This window comes from Equus asinus, chromosome 1, assembly GCF_041296235.1.
Source record: "Equus asinus isolate D_3611 breed Donkey chromosome 1, EquAss-T2T_v2, whole genome shotgun sequence".
In the NCBI taxonomy this organism is placed as follows: domain Eukaryota; kingdom Metazoa; phylum Chordata; class Mammalia; order Perissodactyla; family Equidae; genus Equus; species Equus asinus.
In genome coordinates, this window is record NC_091790.1 from 160,280,069 (window position 1) to 160,300,138 (window position 20,070).

The following is a 20,070-nucleotide window of genomic DNA, read 5'->3' on the forward strand; positions in this document are numbered from 1 at the left end:
GTCTCTACTGGCATCTAGTGCATAGAGACCAAGGATGCTATTAAACATCCTACAATGCAAAGTACAGGCCCCACAACCAAGAATTATCTGGCCCTAAATGTCAATAGCACTGAGGTTGAGAAACTCCAGTTTAGACCATCTGTATTTAATGTAATTATCAATATGATGGGTTTTATTTATTTGTTTATTTTTTTATTGAGTTAATGATAGGTTACAATCTTATGAAATTTCAGTTGTACATTAATGTTTGTCAGTCGTGTTGTAGGTGCACCACTTCACCCTTTGTGCCCACCCCCCACCCCACCTTTCCCCTGGTATCCACTAAACTGTTCTCTTAGTCCACATTTTTAAATTCCTCATATGAGTGGAGTCATACAGAGATTATCCTCCTCTAGCTGGCTTATTTCACTTAACATAATTCCCTCAAGGTCCATCAATATGATGGGTTTTAAATGTAATGTCTTGCTACTTCTATTTGTTCTATCTGTTCTTTGTTTTTTCTCTTTTTTTGCTCTTGCCTTCTTTTGAAGAATTGAGTATTTTTTAAATATACTATTTTATACTCACTATTGATGTATTAGTCAGACTGCTTGTTTTATTTTTTGATTATTCTAGGACTTACAATATGTATGCATTTTAAATTTATCACTGTCTCCCTTCAAATAATATAATTTCAGGTATAAGGCAAAACGCTTTCAACAGTAGACTTCTATTCCCCCTCCTCCTCTTTACTACTATTGCTGTCATTTGTTGTAGGTGCAGATTTGATGGTAATGAACTCCCTCAGGTTTTGTCTGAAAAAGTTATTACTTCACTTTCATTTTTGAAACATTTTTGTTGGAACATAATTTTTGGTTGAGTTTCTTTTCTTTTGGCACTTTAAAGGTACCATTCTATTGTCATAAGACGTTGTCACAAGACTTGCAAAGCTTCTGAAGGAAAGTCTGTGTTTGATTATCTTTCTTCCTCTGTACATAATATTTTTTTTCCTATGGCTGCTTTTAAGAGTTTTCTCTTTAACATGGGTTTTGAGCAATATGATTATGATGTACCTTGGTCTGTTTATTTTTGTTTGTTTGTTTATTCCATTGGGGCTCCTTGAGCTTCTTGGATTTATAATTTTCATCAAAGTAAGAAAAATTGGGGCCATTATTTCTTCAAATATTTTACCCATTGTACCCTGCCTCTCCCAAATTCAAGGACTCCAGTTAGACATGTATTAGACTACTTGGAATTGTCCCACAGGTCACTGAGGTTCTGGTCTTTCCCCTATACATGCACAGTCTTTTTTCTCTCTGTGCTTCACTTTAAATAATTTCCCTTGGTATTTCTTCAAGTTTACTTATCTTTTCTTCTATAGTCTCTAATCTACTGTTATCTAATCTACTGTTAGTACTATCAGTGAAATTTTTATATCAAATATCTTATTTTTCATCTCTTGAATTTCTATTTGGTTACTTTTATGTCATCCATTTCTCTCATATATGTTTTCCTTTAAATCTCTGATCATATTTATATTTTAATAGCTGTTTTAAAGTCCTTATATGCTAATTCCATCATTTCTGTCAATTTTTGGTCTCTTTGTGTTGATTTCTTAATCTCCTAATTTTTTGTCTTTTAATTTTTCATCGCATGCCAGACTGTGTGAATTTTATGTTGTTGAGTGATGGATTTTTCTGTATTCCTTTAAAGGTGGTTGGACTTTGTTCTGGCAGTTACTTAACAATCAGCCTGACTCATTTGAGGTTTGTTTATAAACTGTTGAGGAAAATTCTAGGGTAGCTTTAACTCAATGGCTGTTTTAGCCCTTCTTCTAAGGTATGACTCACCTATGGGATCTGATGAACGTTCCATGTAATCAATAAGGTGGTTCTGGCTGGTAGGAACTTGAACAGTTCCCAGGTTTGTGTGAGCTCTGGGAATTTTGGGGGGCACAGCTCCCCAATAGTTGTTCTTTCCTGAGGAGTTGTTCTTTGCCCAACCTTGTGCAGATTCACCCTATGCATGCACAGATCGGCATTCATTCAGTGACTCCAGGGAACCTTTATGCAAATTTCTGAAGTTCTCCCCCGTGTAGTTTTCTCTTCTCTGGAGCTCTGCCCCACAAATTCTAGGTGCTGTGACCTCCCTGAGTGCTGATCTCTGTTTCCTCAACCCCACAAGATAACTGGGCTCTATTTTGTCTCTCTTTTCTTAGCTGTGTATGCTTCAGGAATTGCCTCTAAGCAGAAAGCTGGGATAATTGTGGTCTCATCTTACTTGTTTCCTTTTTCTTAAGAATCACAATCCAAAAGCTGTTTCATATATTTTGCCCAGTTTTCTAGTTGTCCACAAGAGGATAGCAAGTCCCATAGCAAGTTTTCCTTCATGGGCAGATGTGGAAGGCTGAGAACACTAATCTTAATGCCTCTACAGAACCAAATGTCCTGTTACAGAATCAACTAGACTCATTATTTCAAGAACTACAAATGCATAGTTTACTTACAGAACTTCTTCACTATACTAATTTAACAAGAAACATTTATTGAACACCTGCACCAGGAACTGCATTATTGCTACAAAGATGAAAAAGGCATATCATAGCTTCACCTCTCAAGAAGTCAGAAGCAAGCAAGGAAAATTAATTAAGTGTAGAAGTAATATGTGCATATATTATATGTTGCAATCAGGGTAACCTAAGAGTTATACAGAGATAAATACATTGATCTAGCATATTGTGAAATATAACAAGTTTAAGGAGGACCATAAATGAGGGCTACCCAAACCTATTTTTAAAAATATATCGATGACAATTTTGCCTCTTCTTCTGACCAGTGTTATTGTCTAAAGAAGCCCATTCAGCGATTTTGAGGAGCCAAAGTACATGTGCAATCAAGAAACGCTTTTAACACATTGCATACAGAGGTGTTTTCCACTAGTGCTTCTTTTAGTGCACAACTGTAGCAGGAGGAAAAAGATCTGTCACTGGGCAAATCTCACGGGGATGAACGACAGACAATATTATGTGAATGAGACTCTCATATATGGGTAAGAAAGCCTGTGTAATTGCCTTGTATGTAATCTTAGGAGAACCAAAGAAGGGAGCTGACAGAAAAGCTACGGAAAAATGAGAAAGAAAAGCACTAGTTAAGATGAGCCAGCCACCTGCCTTAATCCTATGACAACCATGTTTAGAAGGTTAATTTTCTGAATTTGGTTACCATAGAAACAAACCTTTAGAATGCATTTAAATCAATTTACAGAATTAACTGCCCATATTGAGTATAGGCAACGTAGAGAGATTGAAGTATTAAAATCTATTTTTGAATCATTTTTAGAATTTAAATGATCCATCAAGCCCTTTGGATACATGATTTAGACAACCATCAATCGTATTTTGGCAAAAGGTGTAAAATCCTATTCATTATAATTAGGTGATGGGTTTGGAAGTTCAGTTATTCAAATGTGTCATTTCAATGAATGGTTCCTATTTAATTTTAAATAAGATAACAGTTCATGAATGTTCCAGACATGGTTTTAAAAACAAATTATTACGTATGCTTCACATTCACGGCTGCCCCTCCAGGAGTCATTCATGGTTTAGCCCACTGTACAGAGTTCAAAGGGAACTGCTGAGACTTCGTCTTGTGGTCAAAGAGCAGAGTAGACAATTCGATGATCAGACTTAGGAGTTCAACCTAATCTTTTCTTGCTGATCTATTTCCCTAGTTTATATGCGCAGGAAAGGTTCACCTCATGCTATGTACATTTTTAAAACATGGCTTGTTTTTAATATTCTAGTGATGCTTGAGGCCACCTTTTAATAGACGAAAGCTTATCCAGAATTGTAAAATTGAGCCTCTGCGATTTTAATGCCACTGCTCACTTGAAATAATGTATGACTTTAAACAAAAGTTACCATTAGTTATTCTCCAGTAGCTCTTCAGAGAACTAAAGAAAGTTTGTCTAAATTGTGTAGGAATTTGGGTTCAGTTAAAGGAAGGCGTCCTTCATGGTACAAGTTATTAAACAATGATTCTACCTATCGAGAGAATGTATGAAATTTCTGACTCCAGAGAAAGAGTATTTTGAGTGCTCTTCTATTTTCCATGAAAGACCAGAAAACTGGCATTATTTTGTTTCCTGTTGGATTAATTACCTGACTTTCAGAGAATTGGGAATAATCTAGATGTATGGAGATATTTTAGTTTTTAAATTCCTGATTATTCTTTACTCTCCTTTCCATTGACTTTCTACCCTTAATCATAAACCAAGCCCTAGGTTTTTACTATTCTTATGATATCTCTTATATCATTGCTTCTGGCTCTTACATGTGCAAAGGATTTGATTTTTCACATACATAGAGTAATTTATTCTTTAGAGCTTGAATCTGTGTCTAGTTCACTTTGAATTTCAAAAAGCACCTATCATATTTTTTGAAACAAAAATTAAAAGCAGAAATTATTTTACTGTCATATGAATTTTTCAGATAATCTATTTTTATTTACCCTGAGTATAAAGAAAAGATTAGATTTTAAGAATTATTAGAAAATTTCTAGACTAGGCAAGTAATGAGAGAAAGTAGATTGGTAGTTGCTTGGGGAGTTGGGGACAAGTGGGGGGTGCTGCTAATGGCTATGGGGGTTTCCTTTTGGGATAATAAAAATGTTATAAAATTGATTGTGGTGATGGTTGCATAACTGTGAAAATACTAAAATTTATTGAACTGTAAAAAAAAAATCACTGTACTTATATTAATTTTATTAAAAAAATAAAATACCCTACCTCAAAAAGAGAAATATTAGAAAAGCATTGAACATTGCCCAGATGAAAGGAAATAGATGAATGATGAACAGTTAATAGTTTTGAAGAATTATTGCCATACCAGTAAAATGTTAGGAAAAAAAATCTACAGAGAAGAATTCATTTACTGTTGTCTTTTTTTTTTTTTTAAAGATTGGCACCTGAGCTAACAACTATTGCCAATCTTTTTTTTTTTTCCTTCTCCCCATAGCCCCCCAGGACATAGTTGTATACTCTAGTTGTGAGTTCCTCTGGTTGTGGCATGTGGGACGCTGCCTCAGCGTGGCCTGATGAGCAGTGCCATGTCCACGCCCAGGATCCAAACTGGCGAAACCCTGAGCCGCCGAAGCGGAGTGTGTGAACTTAACCACTCGGCCTGGGGCCGCCCCTACTGTTCAGTCTAAATGTAAGAATGAAGTAACTTTAGGAGGTTGCTTCATTTTCTTTAAAGACTATGATACAAAACAGAAAACCGTGAATACTGCTGCATGTCACATGAAGAAAAATATATGACATTCTGTAAAAGATTACATACCTTACAAAATTTAGCCAAAATAACACAAGAAAAAACTTAAGTGAATAGTGTCAAGGAACCATTGGTATGAAGACAGCAGCAGAGAACAATTACGCTGTGGGAAAATTTGGCAATTCAAATGGCCATTTTATTGCAAGATTCTTTTTAAATTCTTCCCTATTTTCCTGCAAGTAAAATGCTGTCTCTTATTTTAAGGCAAATCTTCTGTATTTGTACTACTCTTCTTGGTTATTCTACACAAGTATAATTACCCATTTAATTAAATTTAGCTTCTAACTTAAGAACCACTTTAAAAAAATCTAGAATGTCTCAAACAGCATGTATTCTGCACAAAATAGCTGCACAAGAATTCCAGGAGATATGATCATGATGGAAAAGAACCATCAATATATGGTTGAATGTCATAACGTCCTAGTCTCCTAACCGGAGGTAAAAATTAGATTCAGAGTTATATCAACATAAAATGCATTCTGGCAAAGTCCAACAAATGAATGAGAAAATGCTGTAAGAAATTGGAACTAAGCCCCAAAGGGTCTTCCCATCTTTACTTCATTCTTTATAACAATGAACTGTCCCTCAATACCTCAATTTGCATTGTGCATGAAATTGTTTTTACTGCAACTGTTTACCAGAGAGGAAATTATCTTGATCCTACTACAGTGTGGCATTTTAAATTAATGAAATGACTTGTAGATTCCCAGAAATGCTCCAGTGGGATATAATTTAGCTGTTACTAGCTACCAAGGGGACACCTTTCACTTCACTCTGGATTTTTAGAATAAAACCTCAGCAAACATCTCATGTCATTTGTTTTTAGATCATAAAACAAAATTGATGTTATTCTAGCTCGCAAGCACTTAGATTGGCTTCGTAAATTATGGGCTGACTCATTTTCACTCAAGTCATCCATTTTATGTCAGAGGCTTTATTAGCAGTATAGGAACACAAAGAACTGGTAAAAAAAAGAATCCACAGACCGTGCTACGTGTTGCAGACCTCTGGAATCTTCCAACTGTTTTTATTCTTTTCCTTAACAATAATCTAAGTATATCAAAATAAGCCACTTGACCCCTTTGGTAAAGTCTCAAGCTGAAAAGGAAAAAAAGATTATTTTTGATTCTACATGGAGAACCACTAGGAAATTTTACCTAAATTATAAGCGAAACACAGAAATGTGGGCAAAGGACAGAATGACAGACTCCAAATGGACAAAAGGGAAGTTTAACTGCACAGTAAAGACAACTTTTCAGAGAGAAGAAATCATGTACTAGAGAGAGCATTTCAATGGCTTCTCAGTACAAAACTATATATATTTACGCATACACACACAGACATACATACATACACATACACAGGCACATATCTACGTATATTTTTAAGAGAATAGTTTTATTTCCTCCTAAATCTCTTGGCTGTATAGTCTTCAAAAGGGGTGGGATGTAGATAATTCTGAAAAAATAATATAGAAGAGTAATTTTGAGAAATTCTGGGGCTCTTTTCTCTCTTCTGGTAGGGAAGATGTTCACAAAAACATATTTCCTGACCATCTAACTTTTGTTATAAGGTCAGAGTCATAAAAAAATTTCTAACCCTGGGGAAAATGGTATCTCCACACAATTTATCCTTTTGATGGTATATTCATTTTTAGGCAGAATTAGTTGCCCCAATCTCCACTGCTTTCCAGAATGCAAAAAAGAATAATCATAGAAGAGAAAAATTTAGGAGATTGTATATTCAAGGGAATAGAATTAGTGAAGTGCTCTCTGAAATTACGGTTCTTGGACCACCTGCATCAGTATCATCTAGCAAGTGGGTTAAAATGCAGATTCATGGCCCCAACCCAAGAATTCATCAGAATCTCTAGGGAAAAGGTTCAGGAATCTGGACTTTTAACGCATGTCCCATGTGATTCTGGTGTACACTAAATTTGCATCACTGCTACATTTCCGTAACCTTTAGGAACCAAAGTATGCCTCTCACTATATTTGAGGACTGAGTTATGAAACCAATGTGTCCTAAAGTCTCTTTGTGCTGTCAGCTTGGAGCAAGGAGCTGGAGGCAGCAGAGGCAAAGCTGAAAGCAGAGGCAAGATAATATTTTAAGGAGAGAAAAGAATTTACCTTCAAATAAAGACTCCAAAGTCATATGTAAGAATGTGTGGATTTCACCATACCAAAGGGAATATTCAAATCCTACTAAAAGACTGCTACAGAGGCTGGCCCGGTGGTGTAGTGGTTAAGTTAATGTGCTCCATTTTGGTAGCCTGGGGTTGGCGGGTCCAGGCAGGTGGACCTACATACCGCTCATCAAGCCATGCTGTGGCAGTGTCCTACATACAAAAAACAGAGGAAGATTGGCACAGATGTGAGCTCAGTGACAATCTTCCTTAAGCAAAAAGAGAAAGACTGGCACAGATGTTTAGCTCAGTGACAATCTTCCTCACCAAAAAAAAAAAAAAAAAAGACTGCTACAGATATAAACAGAGAGGAGTACTATAATTTTAATGCTTTCAAATGGGCATATAAATTTATAATCATGTTGGACATTTCAGTGGGAGAGATAGAATGCTGATAGCTAACTAGTAATACAGATGTCAGCAATACCCTATATCATGAATAAGAGAAGTGCAAATTCATTCCCACAAGATGAGATCACCCATCTGAATTAGAAATGATTGTTTCTTGTTACTTTTATGAAACCCAGCATTTCACTTAATTACATAAGGTATTTTATAGCACAAATTTACTCAGTAGGCATTAATCATCATAATGTCCACCTGTGACACACAATAAAATCCCAAACCAAAACAATAGCGGTAACTACCACCAAAACAACACAAAAACAAAACACATATGCTTTCTCCAGTACCAAAAATTCACTATTAACTCTTGCCTTCAATGCTCAAGGTTTAATGCTGATTTCAAAACAATTTAAACCAAACCACAGCTTTCCTTACAAATATATCTAAACTGAGTGGATAATCAGAGGCACATTCAAAGTGTCACTATACCCCTCTCCTCCCAGTACCTGTCCGTCTTCCTCACTTCGTTTTGACATAAGACCTAGATTAACAGTTAAGAAAATCAATAAAGCTGCTAAGGAAATTGGTACTTGAAGAATTTTTCACAACCCATTATTTCCCAAATATTGGAAACAAATTCTTTATTTTAAAAGAATACCACAACATAGTCATATAAATTTATTTATTTTTATTTTTTATTTTTTGGTGAGGAAAGTTGGCCCTGAGCTAACATCTATTGCCAATCTTCATCTTTTTTCATGTGGGATGCTGCCACAGCACAGCTTGATGAGTGGTGTGTAGGTTGGCGCCCGAGATCTGAACCTGTGAACCCCAGGCAACCCAAACGGAGTGCAAACTTAACCATGACACCACCGGGCAGGCCCAATATAAGTTTAAATATGACACATCTAGCAGTATTAAAGAGTCCAATTATATACAAGTGAGGTCACAGTTCATGTCTGATTATTCCCACGAATGGAAAGGTACGTAGGTGCAGCTAAACCAAAAAGGCAGGGAACTTAAAAACAAGCCTATTTATATGTTCTCATTTCATACTTGTGTCTAAATATTTATATGGAAACTGATACAAATTCACACAAGGTAAAGATATATGTTGCCTGAATAATCAAAATTCTTTTTACTTTTTTTGCTCTACCCTGGATAGCATCATCAGTAATGCTTACACAAAGTAGCACCATACGACAAGCTACTTTCTTTCCCCCATAATACAGCATCAAGCTTTCTGTACTGCAGTTTGTAACTCCTCCTGGTTGAGGAAAACAGCAGTGACAACTTAGAAGTTTTCCAGGTACAGCAGATTTTGTCAGAGAAAGGTGTTACATATGTTCTTCCCAAGAACTTTACATTTTAGTTAGGAAAATATCAAGATATAACTGGTGAATATAGTCTATACATGATGTAATAATTGTTCATAATTTTTTTAAAAAGCAAAAAACTTAGAGGTAAACAGGAATGAAAGGACTAAGACACACCTGGAACTTCTCAGCGCACAGAGTTTTTCAGGCCATTCAGTGCTAACCCCAAGATTATTCAATGAAACTAGAGCCATTCCTGGATCATGGAGAGAATTCTAAAGTACCACAAACAGCCAGTAAAGCATCTTCAAAGGATAAGGACCCAAAGACAAAAAACAGAGTCGACTGCTAGGACAGCAAACTGAAGAGAGAATTAGGCCCAATGAACTCAAAGAAAATTTTCACTTTTTCAATAGTAGAGGGCAGTAGAAAGACACTGAGCTGAGGAACTGAAATCTGGTTCTACACGTTAGTTGCTAACCTTGGGCACAACAATCAATCTCTTTGAATGACAATTTCCTCATCTACAAAATAAGTACATTAAGATCCACCAGCTTTTTTCAGAGGCTTCAGAGCAATGAGAATCAAAGACTATGATGTACTTGAGATCACTTTGTAAACTATAAAGGACTATTCTTAGTAAATGGAGATTGAGACATTTTTTTCTAAAGTATAAAAGGCTAAAAGCCGATTTAAGATAAAAACTATAAAATCATCAGTTTTTTTGACCCAGGATAGACAACAGTAGCTGCTGTGGGTCTGCATCGTTTTTTGATGAGACAGAAATGGGAACCTTTTGATTAGCTTAATAATTTCTCTTGTATACAATGTTATTGTAGTATAATACACTAGTTATAGACTTTATCCATTAAAGAACTAGGAAGGAAATCTGTTAGCCTTAAAAAGTAAACATTGATTAAATACAACTGTCTACCTCCTCTACCGGTGGTCTAGTGGTTTAGATTCAGTGCTCTCAGCTCTCACTACCTCAGCCTGGGTTCATTTCCCAGTCAGGGAACCAGCCCACCCATCTGTCAGTTGTCATACTGTGGCGACTGCATGTTGCTGTGCTGCTGAAAGCTATGCCACCAGTATTTCAAATACCAGCAGGGTCACCCATGGTGGACAGGTTTCAGCAGAGCTTCCAGACTAAGACAGACTAGGAAGAAGAACTTGGCCACCCACTTCCGGAAAAACTGGCCATGAAAACTCTATGAAGAGCAGTGGAGCACCGTCTGATCCAGCGCCAGAAGGTGAGACGATGACAGAGAAAGACCAGGCAGGGTTCTGCTCTGCTGTACACAGGGTCGCTAGGAATCGCAATCAACTGACCACACTAACAAGAACAAAACCTCCTCTACAATATTTTGACACATTTTATTATGAACAAACAAACATATAAATAAATTGTCCTATTTACCATGACAGGTCATTAGCTACTAGGAACCAAACCTTATGTAGCTTAAGTCCTAGGCAGAATGTTTCGATGTATACATATTTATAACTTATTAACTCTGTTACTCACTTCAGCATTGCACATCTCCTCAGTAAAGCAGTAACTGTTAACAAGTAGAGTCCAACAACCATTTTCCTCTTTTCCTCAAGCAGAGTCTCAAAGGTAGTTACAGACATACTGTTTCATTATAACATGAAAATAGTAAGCCTCCAGCTATTGCAAGAGGCTTTTCAAATGTCAGTATCTAACTTAGAGAAAATAGAGGGAAGCAGAAATAGAGGGTGCTGATTTGTGCTATAACCTGGTCTCATGTTATGGCATGCTCCCCGTTGCCATATTTAAAATTACAAATAAGCAGGTAAAACACAAGGCTTCATATGTGAAAGTGGAAAATGGTCCGAAAGTCTTCTATTCAAAGACAAATTAATTTTTTCTTCCCAATAACTCACCAGAAAGAAACGGATACTTAGACGCCCTAGGGGTTCTTCAAATAATGTTCAGAAAAATATATAAAAATAAAAAACAAAGCAAGAACAGAACACTGTTAAAAAATAAGACTTTCTTTAAAGATGGTTGCCTCTCTTTAAGGATGGATGCTATATAAAGCAGGCAGACGTATCTCTATAACTCATCATGTTTATATGTAAATTCTCTGGCAGATATAAATCCATCTTTGTCTTCATCTTCTTTATCAAAAATATCCTCCACCAAAACATCATGATGACTTTCATTCACCACTGCACCATGCTTTTCAAACTCCTTCTTTAAATACACTTTGACCTACAAAATAACGGATCTCATTAATAATTCCAATTCATAAGATACCCACATCAAGCCAATCAATATCACCGACTGGACTGGTAGTTCCTTTAATTATATATAACAACTACTAAACAACTACTTTATGATATATTTCTAATGATAGTAAAAAAATTATACGGAATTTTTTCCCTTAAAAACTGTTGCTATCCTGCTGCAGTAGAGGCACAGAATATTGCTTAGAGGCAAAGATAAGCTTATATCATCCGAAAAACATCCAGTCAAAGTATACTACCTGTTCTTCATTCGAGTCTAAATAAAGCCAAGCATTTGAAAGACTGCTGTCTTTCAATCCACTCAATTATCTGGATCTTATTTGCTAAAAAGGACCAAAATCCCAGATACTTCTCTTAAAATCAGATTCAATGATGGCACTTTTTTATTTACGTAAGTGTCTGGGAATAGTGCATGCTGTGGACACAGCTATGATCACGCTACATGACCTTCCAATCTCAGAAATTAAAGCAAAATCCAGCCTGATGAGTGCTTAGACTAAAATTTCTCATTTTCATTCAGATATCTAAAGATATAAACAAAATACTGCTCCCAATTACCCACTAGATTCACTATAATACAATTCAACCTGTTTACATTTTTAATCATATCCCTATTATTCCTTCTGTTAGATCAGCAATTTCAAAGCCTCTCTTATCTCTCTGCCACCAACATGCAAAGATATGGAGTATATTTATAAGATTGCGGTGACTTAATGGAGTTGGGGGAGGGGCGGGGGGGAGAAGAAAAGGATGACGAAGCTCTGGATTAATGCAGAATGTATCTCCAGGATACACTGTGTGAATCAAGAAAGATGACAAATACTATGTATAGTATGCTACTTTTTGTGTAAGAAAGGGACAAAGACTTCTTAGCAAATATCTTTTTAAATTGGATTGATTTTTTGAACCATGTGAATGTGTTATATATTCAAGATTCTTTTTTTTTTTGCTGAGGAAGACTCATCGCATACCAATCTTCCTCTTTTTTTTTTAACGTGAGCTGCCACAACAGCAAGGCCACTGACAGACAAGTGGCATAGGTCTGTACCTGGGAACCAAACCAGAGCACCCAAGCAGAGCATGCTGAACTTAACCACTAGGCCACAGGGGCTGGCCTTCAAGATTCTTTTTAATGAAAGGGAATTAAAATTTATCTTGGATAGAGAAAAGTCCTATGACTGGTAACACTATGAGGTGTTACAAATTTAGCAGCTGTGGATCACGACCCCATGATTCATAACAACTTAGCTTATTCAAGCCTTAATCACTTCCTGGCCATTAAAATGAAACTGATTGAAGCATAAAAAGGAACTTGGTTCGTGACCAGCCAAGCAGAATGGAGAGTAGGGGTAGACAGAAACATGGAGATAAACATCTACCTTCACTGCTTCCCCACAGCAGCCAGACTAAGACAGGCATGTGTAGCAATGGCTGTGAGAGCCTAAATCAATTATAGGCAGACTTCTTCCTGTCTTCTTAAACACCAGGACTTTGAGGGGCTGGGAAAGGTCTCATGATGTGGAAAATGGAGACTAGAGTCTCCTTTCTCTAGGTGCTAACCTGAACAGAACTGAGCACGTGAGGTGCTTGTTGCTACTTGCTAGGAAATCACCACAAAACGCATTTAGCAGCCAGTCTACAGTTTCAAACAGAAACTGTCCACTGGAGATATTCCTCAGGACAGATCTGTTTCTTAAACAGTGACTCCAAAATGAGAGTCGTCTTGGCAAAATGGATCTTTGAAATGGATCCTACCCTCAGGGCAAGGGCAAGACACGTGAACCTTAAGCACTGGGAGAAGGAAAAACAGCAGAAGAATACCTGGTGCTTTGTAAGTCTCAATACATTTCTCTCCAAAACAACAATTTCCTATGAAAAGGTCAATTTTCAAAGCATTGGTAGTTTAAGAAAACTTATAAATCACGTTTTATCCAAATAAAAATAAATTTTCTTTAAAAATATATTTCTAAACAAGTGAGCTGAAAGAAAGAAAGAAAGAGGTGTAGGAGGAAGGAAAGGTCACCTCATCTTTAGAGAGCTTCCAGTCATCATTAAGATCCATTTCTTGGAAGGATTCATGGGATCTTGGTCCATTTCGAATCTCCAGGAGATCGATATTGAATATCAGCGTACTCTCTGGGGGAATTTTACCTGACATGAGGAAAGAGGGGGGTTAAGTTTTATTAAAAAGATTTCAAAGTTTTGATGATAGAAAATTTATGGTACTAGACAACATATATTTTTTTAATTGAATTAAATGAAGAGCCATCCTAAGACTGTCACATATGACAGAAATTACTTATATTTTAGTCAAACAAATAGAATAAAGAAGGAATAATCCAAACTAATAGATCAAAAGCAGTCTCATTTTGGGTTTTCAATTAAAAATTGTTTTATACACACATACATACAGATGTGCCTAAGGGCCTGGGTATTAAATTTCAAATATAATTAAGATATTACAAATTATATGTCAAGAATGACTTAAAGGGCTTTAGATGATTTAGAGTTAATTATAGTACAAGTGACTTACTAACTTTGGGGTCAGAAAGTCCTGACTTCAAAATATATAATAGTACTGCCATTTCTACCATCTGGAGGCAGTATACTACTGAGTGAGCTGTGACGTCATACTATCTGGGACTGCAGCGTACTTTTGCCTGTCTCTTAGTCTCAGTTTTCTTATGCGTAAAATGCAGATGACAATACTGCCCACCTCAAGAGTCTGTTGGGAGGATGAAGGAAGATAAATCCATGCAAAATACTTGGCGCTCTGCTTGAAAAATAGTAAGCTCTCAATACACGTTACTAACATAGAATTCTCTTACAGGCTTTACAAACAATACAGGAAGCGTCAACAATTTCAGAAAGTTATGTTCAAGAAGTTTCACGACAAGGGAGAAACTAAAACAAATTTCTGAGAAGGGAGATAAAAATCTTTAAGTGAAAAGAGCTTTGTTAAAGTCCCAGGGATTTAAAAAAGAAACCTTTGGGGGAAGTATGAACAATTTTTTTCAACTTGTTTTCTTATAACTATATTTAACATACAGGTCTAGGTAAACATTAAAAATATTTCTTAGTCCCCCCATCCCACATATTTCCATGAAAGAGCATTTGTAAGCACTAATGAGAACAAAACTTACACTGTGTGCCGAAGCTTACCATTCCAGATCTAGACAGAGAAGGGGCATGCACTAGGTCGTCCGTAAAACTCGTGTCTTTCCAAAGGAGGCATGCAAACATGGGACTAAAGGACTACAAAATCAGTGTTAAATTCATGTTAGTAGAATTAGTTTCATAGTGCTCAGTTTAAAGGAAATGAGTCCAATTTAGATCTCTACTTGTTATAAAGTAAAACTGAGTTAAATATAGTATGGAGAAAGAATAACGGATTAATACTATGTATATAAATATTAAACGTGAGACAATAAAAACACAAGAAGGTAAAAGAATACATTCGAACAGCAGAGAAACATTTCCTAGATACTTGATTTTCTTCTCTAAAGAGGATTATTATTAAAATAAGAGTTGGATTTGGTTAGTAAATCCTATTCAGTGCATAGGATTTATATAGCAAGTTTCATTTTAGAATATATAATTCGTCACATGTGGCACCCATTTTCTCCTCGGGAAATTAGGGCTAGGAGTCCCACTTTGTAAATGGTTAAGCTTGGACCTAAGGATGCTGCAAAGACTATATTCCTACCATATCAGAGTGGTTCTATGTCTGGTTCTGATGACTACTTAAAATTTTTTTCTCTTCATTATGTAGGTAATATATGCCCATTGTACAGAGTTTGGAAGAAACACAACCAGAAATAAAAATAATCCCCAGCCCCATAGTTCATTGTTAACATTCTTATTTATTTCCTTGTGATTCACTTTTTATGTATATATACTTTTCCCCCAAACTTACTATCATAGTATATATACTACAGCTTTATTTTCTACTTTTACATATAAATTATGTCACACATATTTTGGATATAATTTTTAAAATCTTTGAAATGCCATTTTTTAAAATAACTGGGCTACATGTTATTTAGCTAAACCCTTCTCATTATACACTCAAGTTGGTTCCAGTACTTTTGCTATTAGAAACAATGCAGTAATGGACATCCCTGTTCACAAATATTTCTCCTAATATTTGATTACTCCCTCACGTTAGATTATAATAAAGGAGTTATAGGATATACGCATATCCCGTACATGAAACATCTTCTGGCCTCTTGTAAATAGCCCTTTGGAAAGCTGCATGGACTTCCACCCCAACAACAGGTCTATGTGCCTGCCCTGGAACAGATTAGCACAAAAGCTCCCTAGACCAGCTAGCCCATTTGCCTCTATTTTATTAAACTTATTTCTTGTCACTCCATTATTTTTTTAAACAAATTGTCAAAAATTTTATAAAACAAGAGTGAGAAGAACCTCCAATAAAAGCTTTGTTGTAGGAAACTGTAGTTGCAAGTCACACACAGCCCACATCTGAAACTGCATTTAATGCCTTACTAATTTACATTTCAAATGGTCAACTCATCAAAACACATGTGTAGAGTAATCTTTCTTTTTGCATTGTCAGAATAAATTGGTGAGTTTCAGTTGGAGAGGATGAAAAAGTTCTAGAGATGGATACTAGTAACGCTTGGACAACAATGTGAATGTACTTAATGCCACTGAACTGTATCCTTACAAATGGTTAAAACAGTAAACATTACGTTATGTATATTGTACCACACACACACAAACCCCATCATATTCGTGAATAATGCAAATAAGAGTTGAAGGTTACAGAACCTTTTTTCATTGTTAGCTCAGTTGACCATTTAGATATTATGGCTTTAATTGGCCATTTCAAATGATAATCAGGACATAATTATATTTCCCAAAGAAATACAAGTCTGTTTACTTCTATGAAAAAAAAAGACCAAACATAGTAGTTACACTAACTTCTGTCTCCTAATCCAGAGAACTCTAGTGCTAAGATAACAATGTAGAATTATTACCTTTTCCTTCTTTTCCATAGCCCAGGGCAGGAGGAATGATGAGCTTTCTCTTCTCTCCTACACACATTCCCTGCAAACCCTGGTCCCAACCTTTGAGAGCCTCCAGGATGCCCAGGGTAAACCAAATGGGCTGACCATTGTTATGTTTGTGACTACAACAGAAAGAAAACACATTAGAACTCTTGAGTAACTTTATTTTTTTTATTTATTGCTGTGGTGCATTTTTTCTACCCATAAGTGGTTAAATTTGGAAACGAATGAAAACAGCTACACATACACACACGAACACAAAGCCAAACCAACTTTATAATAATTCAATTCATTGCCCATATTTCTTGATGCAAATTTCACATAGTTGATTTAGCTAGAGGAGGGTAGAGGGCATAATAATAAAAACAAATAACTTTTTGAGCATTTACTGCATACCACGAATTTCCCTAAATGCTTTGCCTTTTAACTCTAACAATGATCATATGAGGCAGGAACCATTATTTCCCCATTGTACAGATAAGGAAACTGAGGTTAAGTGTGCCAGTAGTTGACCTAACTCCAAAGTTCAAGGTCTTAACTACAAAGTGATGCTGTCCCAGGAAGGCTACTGGGGTCCAGAAGAGGGAGAAAACAATGGAAAAATGAGTGAGTTTGGGAAGGAGGATGAGAGACTAAGGAGAATTTACTGCCAGTATACACAAGTCCATACCCATGTGGACACTGGAGAGTCAGGCGCACAGCATCTTATAGCCTGCCTACAAACTTTCCTGATGTACAGCCTGCTGATGCCTGTGACAAGTGGAAAAGGCTGCTCTTCAATCCTGAATTCCCACTCAGACCCCAGCGCAGTTCTCTCCACAGGGATCGACCGTGGAGCTCTGCAGGCAAGCCTGGAGGAGTGGCCCCTCAAGGACTGAGGAAGAAGAGAACGGTCAAGATATCCTGGCTCATGAGCTGAAGAGAGGCCAGCCTAAGAAAAACAACCTGCTGAGCTACTAGGCGGATCGAGGGCTGAGCAGTCCACTCAGCTCCCTTTCAGCGCAATAAGGAAAATGATCTATTCAAGGATGTCTTGTAGGTGAGAATGAGAAGTCATCCCACTAGGTTTCATGGGGACCATGGTTACTAAACCTAGGTAAAGGCAATTACCTCCTCTTTTCCTTAATTTCCTCCCATGATCAGAGTAACAAAATACCACCAGTAGAAAATTTGGGAAGGCTAAGAAAGAATAAAGAAGGAAGAAACAAGCTACCACCCAGCATTGACTACAGTTTTGGCACATTTCGCATCACAGCTAAAGGATTTAAGCTATTTACCACATAGGCTATGGTTCTAGCAACTGACCATTTGATGGTCCATTTCTAAACACTCAGGGTTAGCAGTTGCTGACCATTTACATGGAGGCCGCAGAACAATAGTCCCCTCATCAGGTACTAGAACTTTAGCAGCAAACTGCTAAATAAAACCTCAGGGCTACTACTGAAGTCCGCAGAGGTTTTTGGTTCTGAGACCTGAAAGGAATCAGGCTGGGTCTACAAGTGGTCAGACTGAAATTGGAAATTAAAAATGCAAGTCATAATATCGTTTAATGTCCACTGTGGCATTGGTCTTGTCGATAAGAAGATAGGGCTGTTGAGAATCCTATGGCAAGCCACCGTCTTGGAACTTTTTGCAAGGGCTAACAGAGTTCAGAGAAGGGTGCCATTCACTTCTCCAAAACCTCAAGCCAGACCAGGTGTGAATGCCCAGTAAAGGCAGCTTACCAGAAAACAAAGTCTAGGATGGACCGCAAAGCTTCACGGCTTTAGTTCCCACCATTCTCTCTACCTGGCATGTGCTCCCTCCTCCGTTCTCCACCTGGAACCCTCCACTCATCTTTCAAGGCCCATCTCAGTTATGATCTCTGGGAAGTCTTTCTCTTTCCCTACCTCTCAGAGTATAATTAATTCCAGACTCCCTTACGCTTTGTGAGCACTTTGAACATTCTGTACTCTACAGCATGAGTTATTTACTTGCCTTCCTCCCCTCTGTAGATGGTGTCCTGCTAGAAAACAAGAACCCACTCCTAGTCATCTTTACATCCCCAAAGCCTGACTTGTGGCCACTTAATAAGGGTTTGATAGATGATAGATAAATGAACAGTCGAGGATGGAGAGAAGCCAAAATTTTTGAATCTCCCTAGTGTTAAGCTTAGGGCCTAACATAAAGGAAATGCTCAATAAATACTTTTGGAATGGAATGAAGAGAACCAATGCCTAACTGGCATTTCACTTATAAAGCTTTTCCATATTGCAATTTCTTTATTTATAGAACAGAAATAATGATAGTGTAACCACCTGAAAATCCTTCACTGTAGGTATTGGATCAATGTTCCATAACCATACCCACACCCATCAATGAGGTCTTTGAATTTCTAGAAAGAAACAAATGATGAAACAAATCATGGTCCTGTGCCTTGACCAAAATATCATCTGTCAGATAAATAGACCAGATAAATAGACCAATGAAATAACATTAGTATCTCCTACAATAAGTAAATAAATGATTATGTATACTGCTCAGGAAGTTGCTGTGAAAGTTTTAAGTAAATTTCACCTACACCAAATTAAAAATGGAATTGAGTATTTTCCCTCAGGAACAGAGTTTGAGAAATGAAAATTCCTTTAAGTTTTTTCTACTTATTGCCTAATTATACATCTACATATTTCTGCAGTATTTCAAAGATTTTAGTTCTAGCTTTTATAATAAAAAATCAACCGCTTTATCATGACCACATGTCTCCAATAAGACCTTCAAAGGCCTCGTTACATAAGATTGCCTTTAAACAATTTCCTTTCCCCAAAGAAGGAAATAAGATATTTCAGTTTTTTAAAAGAGGCAAAACCTGGTCAAACCAGGAAAAACCTGGCTCGTTTCCTGGCCGAGACTTAGCATAGGTGGGTGGGTTCTTTTATTACCTGTGGAATATAATTACTTACGTGGAGTGAAATAAGGAGCCGTCCTTTTCTAAGTAGCCTTCATAGTGGACTAACATCAAATCGCCCCCCTTGGTCTTGCGATGGCAGATGAACGGCTTCTGGAGAACTTCAATCTTCACCTCGGGTTCAGGGATAAGAGCCCCACTCAAACAAGGGATCAACAGCGTCAGGGCCGCGTTCCACAAGAAAAGCCTCATCTTGCTGGAGCAGGAAAGAAGTTCCTACTAAAACAGAGAAAGGGTCCCCGACCTCATAGAGTTAAGAATGTAGTTGAAGGCTTGAGCACAACGGTCTCTGGCAAGTTCATGACTCCCCCTTCCTAGCAGACGTGGCACATTTACTACCGACAACTTTCCCACGCACTGCGAACTCGCCTCTAAAGAGTTAACCCCAAACCCAGCCTGACTGGCTCTGACACGCGACTGCCTGAGAAGGACGGCCTCCCATTGGCTTTCGGTGCTGTCCGTCAGGCGCCTCTCAAGCCAATCACGCTGCAACAATATAATTCACAGCCCGACCCAGCGGGGCAGTGGCCCCGCGGCGAACCACCCGGAATGGTCCTAGAGCGCCGCGGGTTAAAGAATTCCACACCCTCGGACTTGGGCAGAGGGGTGGGGCAAGTGGCTAACCGGAAACTCTTCCGGGCGATTTACATCTGTGAAGTACCGCGGCT

General features: G+C 37.3%; 1 protein-coding gene across 1 annotated transcript; it reads right to left on the reverse strand.

Moving 5' to 3' along the window:
• Positions 1 to 10,512: 10,512 nt before the first annotated feature.
• FKBP14 (FKBP prolyl isomerase 14) lies at positions 10,513 to 19,804 on the reverse strand. Its single transcript, XM_014841049.3, has 4 exons — positions 19,398 to 19,804; positions 16,429 to 16,580; positions 13,449 to 13,576; positions 10,513 to 11,390 (listed from the first exon to the last, which is right to left on the reverse strand). Exons 1-4 carry the CDS (start codon positions 19,592 to 19,594, stop codon positions 11,232 to 11,234), a joined length of 636 nt encoding a protein of 211 aa, XP_014696535.1. The 5' UTR covers positions 19,595 to 19,804; the 3' UTR covers positions 10,513 to 11,231.
• Positions 19,805 to 20,070: the final 266 nt, after the last annotated feature.